Raw genomic sequence first — 19944 nt, 5'->3', positions numbered from 1 at the left:
GAAATCCGAGATTTATTAGCGTGGTTTAACCACCAGCCAGTGCCTGTTCCCGCCCCATCCACACCTGCGGAAGCGAGGGCTGCCTACCTATTGAGTTCCGGAGTGAGCGAGGAGCGATAGGAGATTTAGGCACACACCACAAACAGTAGTGCCTGATGTGTTTTATGACTTAATTATATGGGGTTAGGGATGTTGATCTGATAGAAATGTGATTGAAACGGGTATTAATAGCCGGCTCTGTGGTAAGAGATTCATTTAATTACAATGTGAGCAAATTCCAAGTCTCATCTTAATCAGTAATTTTTTGATATTATATATGCCTTGCGTATGAAGGATACTGGAGCTAGCTCAGAGGTGACCGTATGTCTGGCTGTGCCACCTGTTTCATGTATCAAGTCAAATTAAGAAGAAGAGGACACAGTAGTGGAAAGACTAGCTTTGCCACCTCATATATTCAGGGTTCCTGGTTCAGTCCTGAGATCAGGTGGAGGAAGGGCCTAGCAATATGTCTAAATATTTTATCACTATCTTTTTTTACATCAGTCATATTGATTACTATAATTATTGACCATTTTTAATAAGCTACTATAAGGCTATTTTTCAATAAATGGCAGGAGATTTAACTTATTTGAACAAATATTAGAAATATAAACTCTTCAACTAAATACTCTTTAAATACAATATTATAAATGTTCTGTACTGTAAATCTTTTTCGTTGTTTTCCATTTTTTTGTTCGGGAACTGTTCTCTTAAACAATTTACACCTCTCCGTCAGAGCACAAAAAGCTCCCATATTGCCGAGTTAAAATTTCCATTTTATTGACAATTTCTTCCTCCCTTCTGTTGTGTGTGTGTCTCATTTCGAGTGACTAAAGGTGTTTGCTGGCTGCGTAGACCACAAAGGCCAAACCAAGGCCAAACCACAATAAGTTAGTCTGATCTAAGAAGTCAAAAAGCCATTAGTTAACGTGATGCAACACTTAACTTCATGTTAATGTAATGTATTAGTTTTTAAAAGAATCTTGGGATAGGTTTAGGCCTTGAAGCTCACACCACTTCGTCCTTTCTGTTTAGGGAAGCAAGACTGCATTTGTCATCTGTTACATGGTGACATAGCCGCACCACAAGGTGTAATAATATTTTTTAAGAGCCCTTACACAGAGCTTCTGAGGGGGACAATGAAATAGGAGGCTATGAGAGTACTTACTGTATGATACACACACTGGAAGACCATCCTGTTTGAGGATCATTAATTAGGAAGCTAAAAAGAAAACCCAAATCTAACAGAGCTCCAGGGTTTGGGAAACTAATAAAATAAACTTTCCCATCCTCCCTGGACAAGTTGACCCTTACTAAGGCTTTATGTGTGATTTTATGTGCTTTTTACACTTTAACCTCAGACTGAGAGCGCACGCTAGACTGATGGCGTCCCGCGCTTTGTCTATCAATCTTTTAGAAGACTTTACCCGGGTCTTTTGTCCTTGTCTTTGTCTTGAACTTTAATCTTGTCTTTGGCTTGCTGCACACTTTGTCTGTGTCTTGTCCTTGGTCCTGATTCAGTACCAGGATTCAGGGCTCTTAAATAAACGCATCGACAGGTGCAAACCGATTGCGTTTACATCACCGTCATCTGGCAACCACACGTCTAGGTAGTCGCGGCGCTGCCTGTTCTGAACAGTGCAGGATGTTTCCTCGCGGTTCTGCCCCCCCCCGAGACCCACGTTGTTACATCAACAGCATTTGAAGGAATGTGACAGCGTTTGGTGTGACACTGTGACATAGACAGCCTTCAAGTGTCTTTCGACAGATTCCAAATTCCAAAATTGAGTCACAACAGTGGTCTCCTAATGCATTGCTTTTAACCAGACATCCTATCAGACATTTTTTAAATTATTGTTATTGAAGAATTGTTTATAGCGGTATATATTGTTATTGTTCTGTTGCCCAGGTCTAGGTGGAGGTTCTTTAACCTTCTGGGCTTCCTCCAAGATTTACAGTTACATCTTATTTCCCTCATTTCTCCAAAACATTAAGTCAGGTGGACTGGCTATAGTAAACTGCCGCCAAATGAAGTGTGTGTGTGCATGCGTGCATGCATGTGTGTGTGTGCGTGCGTGTCTGTGTGTTGTCCTGCGATGGACTGGCATTCAATTAAGGGTGTATTCCCACCTCAATCCCAGTGTTCGTGGGATCACTGAGTGTATGAGGAGGTTTTAATGCCAATCCTGTCTGCAAATGCAAACTTTATTTCCCAGAATTCTCTACACACACACACACACTATTTCAAATCAGCAGTTCACTATCTATGCGCACTTCAAATTTCTGCTCATTGCTAAGCATTGAACTAGTTTATTACTAGCTAATGTTAGCAGTCGGTGCTGCAAATTGCACACATTCTTCCTAATTGATAGTAGATGTTACCAATAATTAATGGATTAATCGGTAGTAGTTAATGATAAAACAACATTGTCGGTTTAAAATCTTAACATTGATTAATTTGAATAATGTTTGATTGTTAATATCCCTATTCAGGGATTCAGTTGCTTTATCTGGTCTAATACATTTGTCGATCATCCTGGCATTAACAGTTCTGTGCCTGTCTTGAGACGCCCCTCATTTTTTTATATTTAATTTTTTGCTCGTAATCCGAGGTTCCACTATATTTAATTAAGTTAATATATATATAACTGAGCGCTGGCTCAAGAATTTCTGCACAGTATTTTACTTTTACTTTGTCTGTATCTGGGCTTTTGGGTTTGTCTCCTTTGGCAATAAATTTTCGTTTGTGTCCATTCATGACACAGTTTCAACCATTAAAGACAGACAGTACCTATTTGCGGTCTCTTTTCAGGTAAATAATGAAGTTAAAGAAGCAGGATGTTTGACATTGTATTGACTTCTATCCCAAAATTTTATCCTAAGCGTGGTCTGTAGATTTTATTGTCATTTAAATAGAGAGCTTTGACTTCACTAACAGATGTAAAAGTGGAAACTGGCTTTGACAGCTGCTGCACACAGTGTTTATTTGTTGTGATATGTGTATCTGAACAATGTTTAATTACTTGCAGCAATCACGGAATGATAGATGCGCGAGACAGCCGAATTTTTATTCTTTTCATCACTTCATCTCCATACTGACTTCACCGGGGGCTCATTAGCAGGAAAATTAAAGTCAGTAATATGGCAGCGCTCCACGAGCTGATTAAATCACATTTTTATATCTTTTGACAATCAAAAATGTCAGTTTCTAGATGACTTACATTACATACCTTTACAATACAGAAAAACCTTTCAATATATTCAGAGGTGTTGGATTTCTGTTAGCTTTTAATCAGAACATGTTTTCGAATAAATGAGATTTTCCTGAATAAGCAATGAAGACGTGATATTCCATCGAACGGTTCTGTCAATGTATGGCGAAGTTAATTAAGCTTACACTTTAAATACAAGAAAAATACTTGTAGAAATATCAGAGACAAATCAGCAGGGACTGAGTGTGATAGCTGTTGTTGTAGAATAATAATGCCTTTTCTCCTGGAGTGTTTCTGCTTAAACATGAAGTTAAAGTTCCTCCGGTGATTTAACATTAGGCCCTTTAACAGATGTCATTTTTTTCAGGCACAGATCTCATCAGACAGCATCTTTAGGTGTCATTCATGCCGTTGCTATGGAATTGAGACCCATTCGATGACTGTCATGTAAAAAAAAAAATTCTGTCCTCAAATTGCTGTGTAAATTCTCCTTTGGTCATTACCCTGGGAATCCAGATGGGATTGGCCCAGCCTCGCAAAACGGTGAGGATCTGAAATCATTCATTTTTTAGGTTGCCTTGTGTTAACGCCTCAATTGCCACAGTGGTTTGATGGAGGTGGAAGAAAGGGATTGTGGGACATGGGTTGCTTGGCAACCACAGCCAGCAGAAGCCCACGTTTTTTTATTGCTTAACCGTTTCTTCTCCAGAGGAACACATCAACTTTTAAAATTTACCAAACAAATATGATTTTCTTGCTAGAGACAGGAAAGCAGAGACAGGACCTCCTTGTCTACTTCACACATCATTTTATTATCGGTTAGCCTTTATGTCAATTTATTATACTCTGTGCTCCAGCTGCTTTATGGTCCCTGAACATGAATTAAAATATAGCTGTGATCATCAGTTAAAGCTATTCAGTGACCCCGAATCCCCCCAGACAGGAATAAGAGACTTTTTCATTATGCTAAATGATGCTTTTAATCAAATTACTGTAGCCAGGACCTATTTGCTACATCACACAACAGCTATGATGGCTAACATGATTCCTCTGTGATGCATGGCCTGTCAGTGCACGGTTTCAGCCTCTGTTTGTACGAATGGGTGCTTGGTGTGCTTAAGCGAGAGATTTTTAACTACGCAAACATAATCATTTGGCTTGCATTACTGAGACAGATAGAGAGAGAACAATTCATCCTTCCTGCTCTGTGAAAACCTGCGCTCTTGTGTAGTTTCTGTAATTCGTTCAAATTTTTGCATCATTTCAGTTTATATTTCAGTTGGGCAGTTTCAGAGGTAGAAACGTTACGGTGAACAAAAAGTCTCAGAGCACAGATAAGCTTTGTGCCATTGAATAACTTTTAATGTAATCTCTTTTAGCTAAACACAAACAAATCCTCCAAGTTCTTATAATCATTAAAATCCTGGAAATTTCTAGCATTTTATGGACGTGACAGTAAATGATAAATGTTTATGAGAGTACAGGTTTACAATAAACTCTGTGCATTTTAAAGGCAGCTACAGAAACAATGTGCTATGACGGGGACTTGAATAAACACAAAAAGTATAATATGAAAATGGTTTTGGACTACATGATTGAGGACGAACTGACGTTATGGAAGTGACATTTTGAGTGTCATATGGGTGGCATGGTGGCGTAGTGGTTAGCACAGTCATCTCGCACCTCCAGGGTCAAGGGTTCGATCCCTGCCTTGGGTCTGTGTGTATGGAGTTTGCATGTTCTTCCTGTGCTTGGTGAGCTTCCTCCAGGTAATCCAGTTTTCCTCCCACAGTCCCAAGACATGCAGATAAGGTTAATAGGCATTCCCAAATTGCGCATAGTGTGTGAATGAGTGTATGTGTGTATGCCCTGCAATGGATTGTCACCTCATCCAGGGTGTACCTCGCCTCATGCCCTAAGCTAAAATTTGCAGTTGCGCTGTTCAGTTTTGTCTTTTCTGTTTTTGCTCTACTTTTATATCATAGCTGTTTCATTTAGTGCATATGTTTAAGTGTTAGTTTGCATTTTAGTTAACTTTATTAAAAAGCCCCCTCAAGTCAACCTGGGTCTGTGCAGTAGTAAATGAAACACTACCTAATTTTCTCTATAATCTCCTGCTACACTAATGCACTTACCCCAGTGTATTTCCGAATGCCGGAGAGACATGATCGGACTGCCTGCTACATGTCTGAAACACTGGCCTTCCAGGAACACTTTTAATGGCACAAACATGTGAAAATGGCTTGGAACAAGGTCAGGTCTGTATGTGAGATGCAGCTGTAACTCCCAGCCGAGTTCCTTTAATGTGGAAATAGTGTTCATGAATGATTATGTGTACAGTTTCCACAGACAAAATGTGTCTATTTTTTTCCGTTTGCAAGTTATCTGTCGATTTTCAAGGATCAAGTGTTCCCCTTGCTTAATGTTCAGGGGAACGACTGCAGTGGGCTCCGAGGCACCTCAGCTGGGATTTATCATTCGAATGGTGCAAACGTTTCACAAGATTCTCACGTCATTCATGAACATACAGCCTTCTTTATAACATTTGCTCCATTCCAATGTTTTCCTGCAGCTAACAGGTTTTGAAGTCTTATGTAAATGTCAATTGGATTGTCACTTTCATTCCTGAGAACGTTTATCACAAGTCCTGATTGACTTGAAGCCCTCATCCTTAATGTTAGACCTTAACAAATAATGCAGAGAAATCTTAATGCTTTAATTGATTTCATTATCTTATTAAATGTGTTTAATGATTTCTTTTAAATATGTGCTGCATGCCACTTACAGTACTGTAGGTCTTCAACATTAGCTCATTCCCTAATCTTGAGGTTATTGCCACAACCGTGTGTTTGGTCTCCATTAATATTCTGGGTTTGTATAGATGTAAATGTTAAATGATTGCCTAGAATGTCATTTATTTGACATAAAATGTCAAATTTACCACATTGTGAGAGAACAGCATGATCAACAGTATGATACTTCCTGTCCAGGTTCACGGTAGATCTGGAGTCTATCCTAGAGACTTGTGAGACTATTAACACATGTTCACACCTAAAGGTAATATCTGCTCTGACTCAGTCACAAGCCTGTTCTTGGGCACCTTGAATCCATGAGGCAGAAATGCTCTCCACGCATGCCTACGTAAGCCCACACATCCCAGTTACCAAACAAGCTGCTGTTATGCAGCATTCTTGTGCATTGTTCTGACTTTACGTGCTATCTGAATGCGTTCCACAGCTAATGCTTTGTCCAGCTCCATTACTCGTCTCGCCTCAGTAGACCTGATTCCCCATTCCCAATCGTCTGAGTTGAAATGAGACGATCCACCTCTTAGTTGCACTGTTCACACTCAATAAATAATGCTTAAAATGTAGTGTTCCTTTTAAATTCTCTGCGGATTAATTGATTTCAGCTTTCCTTTTAATTACGCGTTCCAATTAGACAGCAAAGTGCCAGACACATAAATCAAATGTCCTTAGAGAGCGGGGACGGATGATGGATGGTTGGATGAATGAGTGGATGAACGCACGGCTGGGGCTGATGGATGCTTGCGATTAAAACCTGCACTCTTTCTGATTAAAACTTTAAAGGAAGCAGAGTTTGTTCTGCAAGCAACAGGTGATCGATCACTCTTTCACGCCGCCCGTTGTTTAGGTTGCAAGATTATTAAATTAAATTGCGTACACGAGCCCTGGAAGCAAAGCACTCCGCGACTGAAATCTGACTAATCCGTCAGTTTCCGCCGACACCAAGTGGAAGAAGGCGCACGGTGCTCGAGGGTCGTACGCAGGCATATTGGTGATTGGCTCGAATTAAATGCGTTTCAAATCCTCTCTCATCTCTCCTGAAGGACTGCACTGTGGCTGGTTTCCTAATGCTGGTACTTCATGGAAAGCTGAATCTATCTATTCATCGATAATGAACTAAAACAGCACGCACTGTTTCCCCCTGTCCCCTCTGTCTCTGTGTGAAAGATGAGAGCGGCATGAAGATGAACAGCGTGGATCACATCCCTCAGACGCTGGCCAGTCACAGTCGACTCCCTGTGGAGACTCAGAGCGGCAGGCAGCATGGCGCCGACATGCTGAAACCCGACCCCCGCGACACCTTCTTCAGGAGTGAGCCTTTATCTGACGCTCTTTATCGCTTTTCCTGTTCGCTCTGTTAGTCCTGCTCTAAAAGGACCACATAATAAGGTCTAACCTTTATCTCTTTTTTTTCTATTTCTGCCTTTTTTTCCTCCGCAGCCCCGATGATTGACTCTTCTCGGCTGGAGAACGTGCTGCCACCTTGTCTGTACTCACCCACGTATGTGGTTAAAGACTTCCCTATCGCACGCTACCAAGGCCTGCAGTTTGTGAGTTCCTCATATACACGTGTACACACGTAGGCGCAAACACAGTGATTAAAATTATTAGACGTGTGTGTGTGTGTGTGTGTGTGTGTGTGTGTGCGCTATACCACGAAAACAGTGCTGGAGAGAAACAGATGTTCGTTTTGCATTTTGATGAGGGTATCTGAGAAACAAAGGAGCCTTTTACATGCACCTGTTGCAGTGTGCGCTTGGTGACTGAGCAGATATTAAGCAGTGCTGCCCCCTGCTGGTCAGTACAGAGCAATGCACAACTAATAGACTGACTAGAGAATCTAAGCAAAATAATCACATTAAACTATTATTCTGTCTATCATCTACATTCAACAGTGCTGAATTCTCAAATCTGATTAGTCAAAAGGTGTTAATTTTAACATCACAATTTTTAGATTCAATTACCGTTTATGTAGTACTGTGTATAGTTTATGGTTTCTGTAGTACTTCATTCACATGGCCTTGTATAATGGACAAGATAAATAATCTACACCTACTGTAAAATTTTAGTTTAGTTTGCTAAAGCAAAAATATATATATTTAACCTACATTTATGGAAGGAGTCTCCAGTGTCAGTGCTTTTCTTTTTCAACTCCAAGCAAGGCTAGTGAGTAAACAGCTGTTTATAGCTACTATAATGTAAGCTTTAACAGCAGCTCAAGTATCTCACTGACATTCCACACCTGTAAATGTAACCATAAACAGATAAAAACATAATGTGGTGTTTATTAATATAGAAACATTTGTTGTCTTCGGTACATCACTGTCATAAGAGAAATAAAGCACTTCAAGGCATGCTGTCATCTTCCTTTTTGGATTCTGGTTGTGTCACACCATTTTTTGGGGAGGGGGCGTGTGTGTGTGTGTGTGTGTTATTTTCCAAAAGCAGGTTGCCCTCCTGTGTTTTATTTCTCACTTAGCATCTTAATATGAGCCAAAGCTCATATATTCATGATTAAGTATTATCACCAAATAAATTTTTCTTTTCCATTTTTTGAATAAAATCCTTATCCTTACTCAACTTACATAACCTGGCACGAAGCATTAATTCGACAAATATCAAAAGCATGATTGTGTCAGATGATGTCAGGTGTAAAACGATGTCATTTTGTGCCTAAATTCACGTGATGAAGGTGTTACATGTCAGTCAACATCACATGGCTCAGTGCAAAAAATATAGCTGGACTGCTTTTGAAATCAATAAATTTTCCTTTATTTTTGTGCTGATGTTTTCTGTTGCTTTAAACAAAGATCAATCCACAGTATAAAGAGTTATTCACTGTACTTTGAAAAATATTTAGGTTTTTAATAGCTACTTGAATCCACCGATCAGCCATAACATTAATTAAAGCCATTATCATATATAAAAGCATGCCGATTTATGCTGCATTGGCTTTTCTGTGGGATCGGACTGGACAGGCTTGCATTTTGTCCCCACCTGCATGGACAGCCTTGAGTGCCCATGATCCTGTCACCAGTTTACTGTATATATTTGATAATAAATGTTGTTTATTTGGTTTCACTAATATGGCTGATCATTGTATATTATAGTTTCTTTCTATTTGTGTGGTATACATAAGCATTTACCTATTAAACAATCTGTCTTATTTCTGCAGGTCTATCTGACCTTTGTCTATCCCAATGATTTCACCCGGCTAACACACATGGAACGAGAGAACAAGTGTTTCTACCGAGAGTCACCTATTTATCTGGAGAAGTAAGATCTGTATGAGATTTTTTAAAATAAATATATATAGAATGCTTAAGAAGCAAGAGGAAGCATGTTTTGCAAAAGCGGAAATAGCTGACACAGTTGAAATGTACTTCTTGACTATGCTTGAGTGTGCGTGAAACCAGAGAAGCATTAAGTATTGTAATAGTTGTAGGGAATGTACAGGTCATCAGTCTGCTGAGTAATGCCTGAAAGGCAGAATTCACACTACAAGCCTGTAATTTATTATTTCCTATTTTGGGATTTTTCAGGTTTGGCTTTTACAAATACATGAAAATGGATGAAGAGGAGGATGACAGGCCATTCTTCTTCCCCAATCCTGATGGTGTGTGTGTGTGTGTGTGTGTGTGTGTGTGTGTGTGTGTGTGTGTGTGTGTGTGTGTGTGTGTGTGAATGTGTCCCTGTGTGTATTTGTCTTACTATTCTAGTGAGGACCTTCCATTGACAGTTATTTATGTTTAATAATTATAATATTAATAATAATGAAACATTTTTAAATAAAAAACAGTTCCCACAAGGTCAAAACTGTGACATATTCCAATTTCTCATAAGGATATTTTCCCTCTACCAAGATATAAAAATAGACCCACAAGTGCGTTTGAACTTTATGTTGTACCTTAGTCAGTTCAGTGATCCAAAAAACACCAAACGAGCTTTATTAGAGCAGTGTTTACTCAAGGTGTTTCATTAGTTAGGGCATAGCATGCTGATATAATGGCTTCGAGCCAGGAATCAAGTAGGCAAGATTGATTGTGTTTTCACACAGAGGAGAGCCGGAAGAACATTCAAAAGACCTTTATAGAGAGAAAAGAACAAAACGCCACTTAAATAGGCAATAACGCATGAGAATCTGTGTGATTTCACGATGATGTATGTGTTCCTTTTGCAGATTTTCTTGAAGAGGAGGAAGGTGTGGATCCTGAGGATGAGGAAGAGATTGTGGGCACTCCGCCATCGAAGCGGGTCGTACGGCCCAGCCAGACGAGTCACAGCCCAAGCCCTTCTCACAAATCAGGGTCGGTGACAACCAGGAGGGAGGATGATGAAAGGAACCAGGAAGTGCGTCAGAGAAAGGCAGTGCTGAGAGAACAAAGACACTACTTCTACAAGGACAAGACACGGGATAGGGATTGGAAGAAAGGGGCGGGGCTAGAGGATCCCGACCGACAGCCTGAGATGGCTGAGACTGAGAACATTCCGGATGAGAACGTAGTGCACGGTCGCTCTCTGTCTTGGATCCAGAAACACAAAGAAGGCGGGAAAAGAAAAGAAGCCACCCCTAAATTGAGCCGATCTTCCCTCCTGTTCCCACAGAAATCCTCGCTTACAGCACTCACTAACCGAGCTAAGCAGCTTCTGACCAACTCTGCTCATGCTGGCCGTAAAGATGCTCGCCGTGACCTTGGAAAAAGTCACCTGAACACCAACAAGGAGCGCAGAAAAGATAAAATCTACATCACTAGACCCCGGCCTGCGAACGAGAAAAAAAATCCTTCCTCACAGCACCCGCGAGAGGTATTTCCTGGAGTTTTTCTCTACCATAGTGGGAAAACCACCAAACTTATGAACCTTAACTCTAAGCCCAAGGTGAGAAAAAGCATCCTCGGGGCTTCTCAGTTCCTCGCCAAGCCCCCTCTTAGAGAAAACAGAGCCTTCCCTTTAAGCTCAAACTCCAGTCATAAGAGCGCAGTTCACCGGGCCTCCAGCAGGGCGGTGCCCACAAGTCACACTGAGAAGGACAGATTGGTAGCGGTTCCTTTTAGTTCGAGCCTTAAACCTGCTTTTCCTGTTACTCCTCCCACTTTTCACAATATGTCTTCAGAAAACGCTCTGCCTACCGAACCTCCCCGCTTCACCTCCTACCTCCGGACCACTGAGATCACGGAGACGCAGGTGAATCAGGCAGAGGTGGAGCCCGAGCAGGAGGAAGAGGCCGACCTGTCAGAGTACAGCTATGAGGAGATAGAGCCACGGCCAGGCTGGGCAGAAGAGGCTATTAACTGGCAGAGGACATTTTCTGTCAACAGTATGGACTTTGAGACGTTGCGTTCTGACTGGAATGATCTGAGGTGTAACGTCTCAGGCAACCTGCAGCTTCCTGAGAGCGAGGTGGTGGACGTGCTTGCGCAGTATATGGAGAAACTGAACGAGCACAATGGAGGGTGAGGGGCCACTTATTTATTTTTGTGTGTGTATGTGAATGGACATTACATTTGGGTGAATGTTATAAAAATGTTGCAATATTATTCCTATCTTTGGTATGGTTAATGGTGTAAAAGAGGAAATACCAGCAGAATGTTTAAGTAAATGTGTCACTCTGTGTCCCAGGGGTTCTACAATCGTACATTACACAAACTGTCGGTCGCCAACATTGGGGAGAGTACTGTAGGTTGGTATTGTTGGAGTGCTGAGGAGAGAGCTACAGCCTGTCGAAACCCACATTTAAAACCGGAAGTTAAAGCGGGAAAAATGGAAATACTGTATAAAGAGACACTTACAATATTTACAAAACTGTCCACCACCTTCATGTTTTATTCTTCTCACCTTCTTCCTACATTGTACTGCGAAGGCGTGCTTAGTTAGTGTTGAAGGAGCAAAAAAAACTCAATCATAATCTGCTGATAATAAATGGTGTTTTTGGAACTGCGACTGCATCAAAGCCGTGCTGATATTCATCACAACAGCACTCCCCCTCAAATTCAAATTTTATTTGTCACATACACAGTCATACACAGTACGATATGCAGTGAAATGCTTATCTCATGTGGTATTGCTTATTTAAGTCAAACAGTAACCTAAATCGTACACGATTCCTCTCGTTTGCAGTATCTACACACTCTTGAGGATCATAAACGTGGAGAAGAGGCGCGACTCGGCGAGGGGAAACCGCTACCTGGTTGAGCTGGAGCTGATGGAGAGAGGCAGGAACGTAGTGCGTTTGTCTGAATACATCTACCTCTTACTGCACCGTGGCCGGATCGAGGATAGTCTGGAGACCAGCGATGGAGTGACCGCCTCACCCCCGTCCGCTCCCATCTCACCCAGATCCTCTGCCTCCGCTCAGCCACTCACCCGCACAGCCCGTGCTACCCAGCGACCCGGGACGGTCTACGCCAAACCGCTGCTCTGTCAGCCGGTCATGCTGCAGTGGAGAAAAGATGTCATGGTGCACTTCGTGGTACCTGGTGAGTGTGGGATTCCCAGTCTGATTTTAAAGGTTAGCCTAATAAGCTGTGTATAGGAAAGAAATATTTGTGTCAAAATGTGCGTGAGCAGTGTGTTACTCCTGAGACTATTAATCTACTGTGCAGATGTACAAGGGTGAGCCAAATATTATCTGCACTCTGTATTTTAATTAACTTTTAGAAAAGACAAATATTATTTTTTTTTTTTTTTATTAAATATAATTTTTCAACATAAAGTTGCTTTTGAGTGCGAGCCACGAGAGTACAGCTGTCTTCACTTCTTCATCAGAAGTAAATCTTCATCCTCGTAGGGCTGCTTTCAGGGGACCAAACAGGTGAAAGACTGATGGAACAAGATCAGGAGTATAGCAAGGATACTTTAACATCTCAGAGCAAAGTTTTTGCAGTGTGTCAACGATGTGCTCAAAAGTATGCGGACATGCATTGTCGGGCAAGATCACAATGCCTTTGGATGGCAGTCCTCTGCATGTAATCCGAAGCTGAGGCATAAACTGTTTAATAAGCATCTCACTGTTATGAGCACTATTGATTGTCTGACGTTTTTTCTGATAATGTTCCAAAACTGGCTCTTGAGAATCCCTCTGTAAGCATCAATTTTCCAGCTGATAGTTGACTTTTTAACTTGGTCTGCCAATTGAGGAAGTTTCCGTTCCACACTCCGCTGTTTACCCTCAAGTTCGTATCGATGAATCCATGACTCGTTACCAGTAATGATTGTCTTCTTGAAAGTAACAGAGAAAGTAGCCCTAAGCGGAAACCATTTTCTGCAGCCAACAGAAGTTTTAATGCAAGCAGAGTGCGGATAATGCTTGACTGACCCTCGTATTAGGTTGCAGTAATGATATTCTCTGGTATGTTTTTTATCTGTCGTCACAGTAAAGAACCAGGCTCGTTGGGTGCAGCAGTTCATCAGTGACATGGAGCTCTTGCACCATGAGACCAAAGACGAGAACTTCAACATCATCATTGTGGATTTCCAGAGTGACGATATGGACATAGAGCAGGCCCTGAGAGAGAGCTCTGTGCCAAGGTACATCCACATACCCGCTTATGTTATGTATGCTTATGTTTTTTAAAGCGATGTTAATCAAATGCTTTTGTTATTGGGCTGCGATGAAGGTATGACTATCTGAGGAGGGAGGGGAATTTTGAACGCTCAGCTGGATTGCAGATGGGAGTGGACACTATTGAGGTAAAATATCTCTACTGGCCAATTTTTAAGAAAAGTAAAATTTTATTAATAACAACCATGTGACCCAAAGATGTTACTATTGTAACTACCTGTGTTGTGTGTGTGTATGTATGTGTGTGTGTGTGTGTGTGTGTGTTCCTCCAGGATAGTCACAGTATTGTGTTCTTGTGTGACCTGCACATTCACTTTCCTCTCAACATCCTGGAGAGCATCAGGAAGCACTGTGTAGAGGGCAGGCTAGCCTTCGCGCCAATCGTCATGAGGCTGGGGTGCGGGAGCTCACCGCAAGAGCCTGATGGTAACACCCACGTACACACACATACTTTGTTACAGCAGAAAGCAGATCAGTTAAGAAGTTTGACAGGGTGTGCTACTGATACGGAGACTAATCAACAACACACAGTGGCGCCTTCTATAATGATATGTAGGTGCTGATTCAATTTATTTTGTAAATGCCGGGTTATAAAGAAATTGCGACGTTTTATTGCCTCAAACGCCTTCCAGGTCTCAAACTCAACTTCACAATGAGCGCCTGTGTTGGGCGGCTGCAAATGTGCAGGTGGGTGGAGCTTCTAACATGGGCACCCATGAAAAGACAATTTCAATACTAGGTGTTTGTAATGAGTGTCTCCTGAGACTGAAAGGCAGATTGGAGGCTTTTAATGCGTGTGATTTTAATAATGTTGCACCATAAAATGAATTTCTGTTGCACCACTCGAAAGCTTGTGTGCTCAGTACAGAATTGTTTATATCTGAGGCTGATCACCAGTCATGGCCTATCCACTGGAAAAATAACCAATTAGGGTCACTTGCGATCGACCAGTGCTTTAAAAGTGTAAAAATAAATTTTGAAAAACAATTGATTGAGTCCGTTTAAATGAGTGAGTGTGGTAATACATAAATCAGTTTTTCCCCTAATCTCTAATATCTATAACAGCAGGGTGTATTTTAATCCTTTTATACCACATGATTCTGTTGAGCACTATATTTTTTATATTAATTAATTAAAGAATAACACATTAATATTTGTTTCAGTTTTAAATGTCTTACATCTCCACTCATTATCACTCGTTACACTCCTTATCCACTTGCATGAGAAGTGGATATTGGCTAGCAGCTATAGTATGTGAGTGTGCTAACATTGGCAACGTACTGTAACTGCATTTCTACTGTTGCTGTCCTCACTAAGAGTTTAGATTCTGCAGTTGCATTTGTAAACTCTAGATTGATTAAAGCTGCCTACAATTTACTTTTAAATGTATTTTTAAATTCACGATTATTTTAAAACATTTTTGTCTATTTGACCATTTAACAACACTCACAAGTGCTCGGGTTATTCATAACGGCTCTAATCTGAGGTGCTGTTAATTGGTGATTTTATTTAGGCTGGTAACTCTAAATAAATTTCAAGCAGGATGGTGTTTGTGAGAGACAGTTTCATTATGGTATTGATGTTTTGTAAATGCACTTGACAATACACGTTCTTGCAAGAAACAGAACAGCATTCATAGTTCGTATTCCTATGTTGTTGTTACTTAATTACCTAATAGAATATAGATATATATAGTTTTAGTATATTCAGAAATATTCAATATTGGTCTAGAATTAAGAAAATAAATCACAAAACAAAAAACACTGAATTATAAGGTCCTAACTCCAAGCATTTTAAGGTGTGCCTTATTCCCAGTTTTTAGTTTAAAAAAAGTAGACTTGGGTGGAATATTTTTTATTTTTTTATTTATTTTAAGTCAGAGGCGGAGGAAAAAGCAGGCAAAAAATACGCAAGGACAAGCTCAGAGTAGAAACTGAATGTTTTTTATATTTTAGGCAAAGCTGAATGTAAAACTCAGCTACTTAAAAAGAAATTCTTTTGAAGCCTGTTTAACAACGCACGAGTAACTCTAATCCAAGTATTATCCAGCCCTTTTCCTTCTTCTTTCTTTCTTTTTTGGGGTGGAGGTAGTTCACCCCGTCCCGAACTGTGGAACTTGCACGCTTACCTGTTAAAAGGTCCAATCTGATAGCTAAAGGGCCTCCTTCGAATGTGAGCAGAGTGCTCGGGCCTCGTCTACTAGAGGTTTATATGCTTACAAGTGGCGAGCTTTTGAGCAATGGTGTCAAGAACGGAATGTTCTTCTATTTCAGTGATCCATGATGGAGGTTTTGTCTCTTTTACAAGAAATGTTAAAGAAAAAGGAATTTCCTTCTCTTCTATTAAGGTATACTTGGCGGCTATATCAGCCTGCCATATTGGTCTTGATGGAGAGTCACCGGGGGCTCATCTGCTGGCAGTACTGTTTTTCAGAGGAGTACAACTTCTGCGACCCACTGTGAGGTCCAGTATTCCTTTTTGGGATTAATTGTTAGGGCTTAAGGCCTTCTGTGGTCCTCCTTTTGAGCCAATTGAGTCTATAGATATGAAATATATATATAGTCTTTCATATAAGACGGTACTTCTTCTTGCTTTAGCAGGTGAAGTGGGTGATCTCCACGCTTTGTCCATACATCCATCTTGCATGCAGTTTGCTGCTAATGGTTTAAAGGTTACTCTACGGCTAAACGCTGTCTATGTACCTAAGGTTTTCTCCCCTAATTTTAGCTCTATGGTCTTCGACCTTTATAGCTTCTGCTCCCCTCCTTTTGCTTCTGAGGAGCAGGGAAAATTGCATAATTTGTGCCTGGTACGTGCACTACGGGTCTTCATGGACCGTACAATGGAAATCCGCTTATGTGATCAATTGTTTGTCTGCTAGTCCAGTAAAGGGTAAATGGGATATCCCATACATTATGTGTTGTACCTCGTTCCTCTCCCTCAGGAAACAGAGCTTATAGCCATAACCATTCATTTTTCCACCCATGTCCCTTTAGGGGTTCCATACCAAGATATATGATCATGCATAAAAGATGATATTTTTTACTGTAACACAAGATTATGTTTAGAAATTTTCCACTTTTAATTTTCTCTTCTTGGCAGGATACTGGGAGGTGAACGGCTTTGGCTTGTTTGGAATTTATAAGTCTGACTTTGACAAAATAGGCGGCATGAACACAGAGGAGTTTAAGGATCGCTGGGGAGGAGAGGACTGGGAACTGCTGGACAGGTGAATAGTAATGAAATAAAAAAAATGAACTCTTTGTGCAAAGCTAAAGTGATGTTAGATATGTAAAGCTGATTTCTCATGTTTATCTCTTAACGTCTAAACTGATTCAAGCTCTCGTTTTTTTTCTCTTTTTCTCTCCCAAGAGTATTACAGAACGGGTTGGAGGTGGAGAGGTTAAGATTACGGAACTTCTTCCACTACTATCACTCTAAAAGGGGCATGTGGAACTCCCAGATAAAGAAGAGCTCTAAAGGCTAAGACTCAGCCGCTATATTTATAAACTGAACGTCAGACTTCACTTGACACACAAATGGGCTGTCCCGAGCAGTCACATGATCTCTGACTCTTATGTCCCGTACAGGAGGGATCCCCATGGACGCAGCCTGGCTACCTTCGTGTATGCACTTCAGGCCTTCAAGAGCATTCACTGGACTCTTCTTTGTGCTTTTACTGTGTGTGTGAGATTCTTTATTTGTTAGGAGAGGATTTTTTATACTTGAAGTAACCACGCTTGGGAAAATTTTTATTAAAAGTGAAGGTAAGTGCAGCTAAAATGTGCTACAGTGAGAAAAAGCCGTCTGCGCAGTGGCTAGTGCAAGACCTCCGTAATGATGTCAAGTTCTGGAGAAGTTTTTCGAGAATTTGCTTGGTGTCTGCCTCAACATCCTGTTAAGTATGAAGGTAATTGTGTAGAAGCTTAGCACTGTGGGTAGATATGTCCTTTATGGGTATAAGAGTTTCTTGTTTTTTTAAGTTACTACAGCACTGGTTTCTGTTGAAGTACAGAATAATATTTATGTACTTCTTGATCTGTATGTGTCCTAATACAAACGCTGTACTGAAAGTAATGCAAACGTGGGCATAACAGAGTAACTCTTGCCTATATACAAAGGTACTGCTCATCATAAGCGATGCATTTGCGCAATTGTTAAACTCTCGAATTCTCAGTGGATGATCTCCAACTGCATTATTTGTCTTATGTGCTGGTTTTCCTTTAAACTTCTTTATCCATCTGTCCACATTGCTCGTGCCAATAGTGTCATTTCCGTTAACATTCTGTAGCGCAGTGGAGAACCATCAGCTGCGAGTTTTCAAAGATGATTCGAAAGTTGGGTTCAACAATGATGTTGAGTAGTACATTTGTATAGAGGAAGAGTTACTCTACCAACTTGTGCGGTTTGCATTACTTTCAGGACCATCTTCGTATTTGCCAGAAGAGGGTGACACAAATGCTGATAGAAATGAATGATTGCATACTGGACAATATGGTGGTGCTGAAAAGTTCAAGGTTAGACAAATCGCCATCGATGGTAATAACATTGAAGCAGTAGAGATGGGAGCTGGGGGGAGTGTATCAGCCTCCTGCTTGCTCATATTTTATATAGACATTCCCACTTCCCTTGTTTTGAAATGACATCAATACATCATGATAAATCAGTTACCCTTCAGTCTGTGTGAAAATATATCCTGCAGAAAAACACCACAAAGTTCACTGATGTCGTAACTCACAATGCAAAGACGAAGCAAACTAGCTGCTGATGAAGAGTTTGCTGAAAGCCATTATTTAGGAAAAAAAAAACGATATCAATGATAGTTAGGACTAGACAGAGAGAGGAAGAAGAGAATCCATATTGTTAGGTTAAATATATATTCCGTATACCCACTCACACTGTGGCGTATAATGCAAAATGATGGAAAAGCTCACTGTTCTGGGATCTGTTTAAAGGTGGACTTTTCAAATGAGGTCACAAAAAATCTAATAGGGGAAAATCTGATTATCTTGTTTAAGCCCAGGCCAATTACAAATTTGAAAAAGGACATGAAGCAGAGAATGTTTTGGGGTTTTTTTCCCTCAGGTTAGTACACGCACATTGGAGTTCCTTAAATGACAAATTTTGCATAATAGATCGAATTGCTCAATCGTTTATTTATTTTCCGCTTACACAATGTAGGGACATATAGGGTCTACACCAGTATTCTGGCATTTAATCCTAGGAAGCAGGTGTATGTATTTTAATGTTTCAGCTAACACTAACCTTAATCTCGGACTATAGCTTTACAGCTGTCGCATAAAAGGAATCACCTGTGTGAAATCATAAACATTTATACTTATTACATTTAAAAGAAATGCTTATCCAGCATGCTTTATCATAAACACATTTTCATGCTAGTTTACAGGGTCAGGGACTAACACTGCTATTGATCTCAAGGGAGGTTCGTCCAGGATGACAAAACACAAGACTAAAAAAAACAGCCACTAGAGAGCGTCAGCGACTTTTCGTCCGCTGTCATGTTGTCCAATATGTAACCAGTCATTGATAACCATGCACTAGTGCTTGTGGGTGGATAACCGGATTTCCTTCTCAGAAATACACTGAACAATTAAGAATCCTGCTGACCTTTGACACTCATTCTCGGAGATTGAATTCTCCGAGAAACAAAAAAGATTTTGTTCTTTGTTGGTCTGTGTGCATTCGTTTCTATTTGTCTTGAAAAGACACCACGGAGTTCGAGTTCTCAGATGCAAACTTGTGTTGAGAGACAGCCTAAAGCTCTTGTATAACCTTAGATCATTTTACACTGAGCTATAACTGTAGTCTATAGGCCTTCCAGTGGACAAATTCTGTCATCTCCTACGTGTGCCTTTGTTTCTGTGTTTTGTTTTGTTTGTTTTTTTTTTTGGCTAAGGGTGACAAGCTGGGTTTTATGTGTTTTAATGGGATTTTAACTGATACATAACGATCAGCCGTTCTCTTAGCTAGTATCTGTTTAAAGCAAGAGGAATGTTAATAGGAGGTTTCTTTAAAAAAAAAAAAATCACTGGATTGTCTGGCAGCTGTATGCAGAGATGACACTGATACATTAACTCCAGAGTTTTTAATTCCCTTCTTTTCCAATGTAAGCTGTATCTATGCTCACAGGAATGACTCAGGTGCTAAAGATGTGTGGAACCAATCAGCACATTTTCTGCTTTGTGTCGTTCCATATGAACAGTTACGTTTCAGTTAACCCCTGTTTAAGCACTGGTGTATTCAAACTGGTACGCTGCTTCTTGGCAAAGAATGCCACGTTTATCTCTAAGGCTGTTATCACGGC

The 19944-nt window shown here is 40.5% G+C and overlaps 1 protein-coding gene across 1 annotated transcript in view; it reads left to right on the top strand.

Moving 5' to 3' along the window:
- Positions 1–19517, top strand: part of b4galnt4a (beta-1,4-N-acetyl-galactosaminyl transferase 4a) — a 149500-nt gene extending 129983 nt beyond the window's left edge. Inside the window, exons 10-20 of the mRNA XM_053491208.1 lie at positions 7226–7369; positions 7499–7608; positions 9234–9334; positions 9601–9674; positions 10239–11511; positions 12176–12534; positions 13432–13585; positions 13675–13747; positions 13892–14045; positions 16722–16848; positions 16992–19517. Coding sequence (XP_053347183.1) covers positions 7226–7369; positions 7499–7608; positions 9234–9334; positions 9601–9674; positions 10239–11511; positions 12176–12534; positions 13432–13585; positions 13675–13747; positions 13892–14045; positions 16722–16848; positions 16992–17106 — 2684 coding nt within the window. The 3' untranslated portion in view covers positions 17107–19517. The remainder of the gene's footprint in view (positions 1–7225; positions 7370–7498; positions 7609–9233; positions 9335–9600; positions 9675–10238; positions 11512–12175; positions 12535–13431; positions 13586–13674; positions 13748–13891; positions 14046–16721; positions 16849–16991) is intronic.
- The last annotated feature ends 427 nt before the right edge of the window (positions 19518–19944 follow it).

The sequence above is a fragment of the Clarias gariepinus genome, chromosome 2 (genome assembly GCF_024256425.1).
Source record: "Clarias gariepinus isolate MV-2021 ecotype Netherlands chromosome 2, CGAR_prim_01v2, whole genome shotgun sequence".
Lineage (NCBI taxonomy): Eukaryota > Metazoa > Chordata > Actinopteri > Siluriformes > Clariidae > Clarias > Clarias gariepinus.
This window is presented reverse-complemented; position numbering and strand designations above follow the sequence as displayed.